Genomic DNA, 4487 nt, shown 5'->3' with positions numbered 1-4487 from the left:
ATATTATACATTTATATTGAAACTTTTAGGAAAATTTCCTAAAAAAAGAAAAATTGTCCAGCCTGTGAATTGCAAGTGTTCCATGTTTCCCAGTTTCCTAATTTCTTAACTTTTGAAAAATCCTCAAGTTAGCAATTAGTGCTTTTGTCTAGGTTGCCTTTTTTGAGTGACCTATGGGGCATAGATCATATGTATTAGAAACCAGTGAGTATAACCTTTTTTTCTGCCATTGCCCTCATTTCTGCAGTATGTACGTGTGTCTTTTGACACAAAGCCTGACCTTCTTCTGCATCTGATGACCAAAGAGTGGCAGGTTGGGGTCCCTAAACTTCTCATCTCTGTACATGGGGGCCTTCAGAATTTTGAACTTCAGCCAAAACTCAAGCAAGTCTTTGGAAAAGGCCTCATTAAGGCTGCTATGACAACTGGAGCATGGATATTCACTGGAGGAGTAAACACAGGTAAAAGCAGCATTGATATGAAAGTACAGTGGCATTTAGGAGATTTCATCCCAGGAAAAAATTAGGACTGACGAGATTAAGGAGCCGTTCCATGTTTTATTTTATTCATGTTGGCTGTACTATGTGCAAAGAAGAAAATGTCAAGTTCATACCAGCCTGGCAGCTACCAGGGAATAAAAGGTTTACTAAAGCATGAAAAGCACACTGGAGAGCTGAAAATATAGGCAATTATACTAGTATGTTGCCAGTGAAGACTTTATAAGATCAACAGGAAGCTGCAGGAAGGGACTACTAATGAGAAACTAAAAAAGTCAAACTCTTGTTACATAAAATGGAAAACATTTTAAACCAGAAAATAATTTTATTTTATCTTATAAGATGATCTAAAGTATGAAAACAAAAAACGTTCTGTTTTGTGGATGTGGTGGAAAACTTTATTGTGAATAAGTATCACCTTTCCTTTCTTGTAGACATTTTAACCTTATTTTTTTTCTCTTGCTGCTGCAGTAAGAGTGATAACATTGCTATTTCTATTCGAAGTTAAGAACATCTGCAACATACCGTATGGGTGTCCTAATGACCCAAGACAGCAGCTGATCCAGCTCTGCTGGGAGACAGCATGTAGGTTTTGGGAATAAGCTACGAAACATTGTTCCCCAAGTTAAAAAGGTTGGACAGTGGTTTCCCAGTTACCCTCCCTGAAGGAGGCAGAAAGGAGGAAAGAGTCAGGGGCAAGTCAAGGTTCTGCTAGAGATAAATGCAACATGTTTTGAGCTAGGACATGCACTTGTAAATTCTTATGTCATTTTAATTTGCTACAGTAACAAAACTATGATTTATTAGTTTAGTAATCCCATAGAGTGTATCCTCTTACCATCTATGTAAAACATTGTAATCACTCTATAATGCATTAATTTTAGTGGATTGTGGATCAACACCTGCATATTTGAATGTAAATGCTTAGTAGGAGTCTCGGGCTTTTTAGTTTCCAGAACACAGCAAATTTAAAACAATATTCAGTTTTATCACAGCAGCAATACAAATAACAAGAAGAGGCATAGCTTCTGGATTGTTAGAGAGATAAACAGACAGACTCATATGTATGCAATATCCCACATCTCTGCAGAACAAGTAAGAAAATCAGGCTAAATGCTGACCTGTGTACTGTGGTGATAGTAGTTATGTTAGTTGTTAGATACTCTTGTAGTGAAGATGGCAAAGAAACTGAGTAGCAGATAACATCCGCAGCAAATCCACAAGTCTGCTTCAGTGCAGCCACATCACAAAAACACTTATTGATACACAGGTAAAAAAAAAAATTTATGAAAAGGAGGGAGGAGTGGCACTTGTCCTCTGCACAAACATACCACCGAAACACATACAAAACTGGCCTAAAACATACAAGGAGGATTGTCAGAATGCACTTGCAAGAGAGCTGAGGAGCAGTCATTCTCTCTGTAGTAACTTCTGTTTTCTACTGATCCCCAGCATGTTTTCTAATACTCTACTGGAAGCTACCTCAGGTGACTGAGTTTGTTTGGAAAGAATGGTAGAATAGCTCAACACAGAGTAGTGTAATATTTTCAGATTTCCATCCTTTATTCAGACAGAAGAGAATGTTTGTGTTTGAGCTACACTTTTAGGGGGGCTTGAGGGGAACAGGTGCTTATTTCTCTGCTTGGGAAGGATACAAATTTTTGCATGCATGTATGTTTGTGAACACAAATGCAGATAAAAAAGTTAAAGTCAGCTGTCAACATTTCCTTTCTTATTTCTGGAGCTGTATAATTTTTTTCTTGCTACTTCATTTAATATTTTTTAGATTAGATAAAATGGACTTACTGTCCTTTACAGTATTACTGTAATAATAATCAATAGGAATATATTCATAAGCTTTACTTAATTGTAGGTATATGCAAAGGCATTGCCTAAAAAATAATTCTATACTAAATCCATACCATAATGAACAAAAATGACATAGTTATGACTTTCTATTTTATACTGTTTCTTTTCCAGGAGTTATTCGACATGTTGGAGATGCGCTGAAAGATCATGCCTCAAAATCTCGAGGGAAGATCTGCACCATTGGTATAGCTCCCTGGGGGATTGTGGAAAATCAAGAGGATCTGATTGGCAAAGATGTAAGCCCTAAATGGACATAGATCACCTCCAGTGTATAAAAATTCCAGTCATTTTTCCTTTCCTCTCCACCCTCCACTTAGCAATTCCTCATAGAATTAATGTCTGCAGCAAAAAGTCAATACATACACAGGTTGTCCATTAAGGCTGATAGCAGTTTTGACATGGCAACAATAAAAAATCCTGCACTGTACATTTTTAAAAATGCATTATAAAGAAATTTCATTAAATGCTATTCTTGAAAATATTTTAAAGTTTCATCCTTAGAACACTATGAACCCTTAAAACAGCCTAAGAAAACCCTGATAGCAAAGGTTGAGGTCTGATTCCTTTTGAAACAATACTATGATGCATTCTTTAAATTCAGAATTGCAGACTGCCCCCCTTATGATACATTCCTTCCTGAACATTTTTATTTACTGCAATTGTGAAGAGTCTTATAAATTTATTCATCATGAGATCAGACTTCAAAGTATCATTACATCAGTTACCTGGGCAGAGTTGGTGTTTCTTATACTCTTTCACATCATTCTTCTCTTTTAAATCTATACTATCACTCAGAAAGATTAACCCCTCTATTTTAAACACATGAATAGTTTACTTACACTGGTTATATGTTACCTGAAGCTTTTTTGAACCTTTTTGTTCCTCATCTCTGGTTCATTCTCAAGCAATCTGCCTGAGAACCAGTGGCTATCTTTGACTGGAGAAGAGATATAATCTTCATTCTGCATAATGAGCGTTTTTCTTGTCTACATTACTCTAAACCATTCTTCTCTGTATGTTCATCCATTAGCAAGTTGGGGAGGGGAAGAAGATTCAATTATCAGCTAGGTTAGAAGGAATTACAATGAGTACGAAGAAAATGATCCAACTAGAATTCACTGCAATTCACTATTAAAGCACAGCCGTTAGGGGGAATTGTATTAGCATGGGTTTTTCTACTCTAATACCACCAGTGCTTGTATAATAGGGTTACCAATATACACACACAAGCAGGATGGGACACTGCAACAGTCATTCTGAGTCACTAATGAACTCTTCTGAGGTGCAGTGGAAAGATGACTAGCAGAGATACCTAATCACAAAGATGAGGTACATCTTATTAAAGAAGTGTAATGTATGCATCAATTTCAAATAAGCAGTCTTTACTGACTGTGCATGGAGTTCTGAAAGTATTGCAAGAAAGAAAGCAAAAAAAGACATCAAATTAGTCGTGAATTTGGAGACTTTGTTATTCCGCCACTGGTTATTTCCACCTGTTGGAAAGCTACCTGCCTCTGTTCTTATCTAGCCAGTACCTGTTAAAGGACCTCTGGAGCTGAAAGAGATGAAGAAAGAAGTTAATTTCCCAGCTGTTCCACCCAACTAGAAACACCTCCCCTCCTCCCACCACCCTCCCTTGATTTCTGGTTTCTTTAAGAGACGTTTTCCTCTAAATACCCTTCCAATTTAATAGGAAACCAAGAAGTCGTATGCATTTTTTTTTTTTTTTTTAAAGAAAAGCTTTCTGGTAAATCAAAAAAGGTTAATACTTATTCTGATCATCAGATAGAAAGTGACAAAAGTTTAAGAAGCAGTAGACAAATTTAGGTAAAGTTTTCCTGCACTATTATATCAGTAGGATTACAATTACAGGGTCATCACTAAGGACAAAAATAGTTCCAAAATGTCTCTGTGATAAACAAAATTGAAACTTTTTTTCTGAACCTCCCGGCCCTTAATATTTTCATAAAATAATTGATCAATGGCATGATGCAATGCTGAAGCACTTTTGGTTTTATCCGTCTCTAATGCACATGTAATGATATTGCTTTATTCTTACTGATATTGAATTTCATCTTCCATTTTATTGCCTAGTCAGGCTGCTTTATGAAGGCTTTATTT

The 4487-nt window shown here is 36.3% G+C and overlaps 1 protein-coding gene across 1 annotated transcript; it reads left to right on the top strand.

The window, feature by feature from the left end:
• Positions 1 to 247: 247 nt before the first annotated feature.
• Positions 248 to 2602, top strand: LOC104525848 (transient receptor potential cation channel subfamily M member 3-like; the record flags this gene model as incomplete). The annotated part of the gene is made up of 2 exons (XM_010169113.1): positions 248 to 461; positions 2478 to 2602. Coding segments are annotated over 2 exons (339 nt in total), but the record flags the coding sequence as incomplete, so codon positions are not given.
• Positions 2603 to 4487: the final 1885 nt, after the last annotated feature.

This window comes from Antrostomus carolinensis, unplaced genomic scaffold, assembly GCF_000700745.2.
Source record: "Antrostomus carolinensis isolate BGI_N321 unplaced genomic scaffold, ASM70074v2 scaffold33675, whole genome shotgun sequence".
Classification (NCBI taxonomy): Eukaryota; Metazoa; Chordata; class Aves; order Caprimulgiformes; family Caprimulgidae; genus Antrostomus; species Antrostomus carolinensis.
This window is presented reverse-complemented; position numbering and strand designations above follow the sequence as displayed.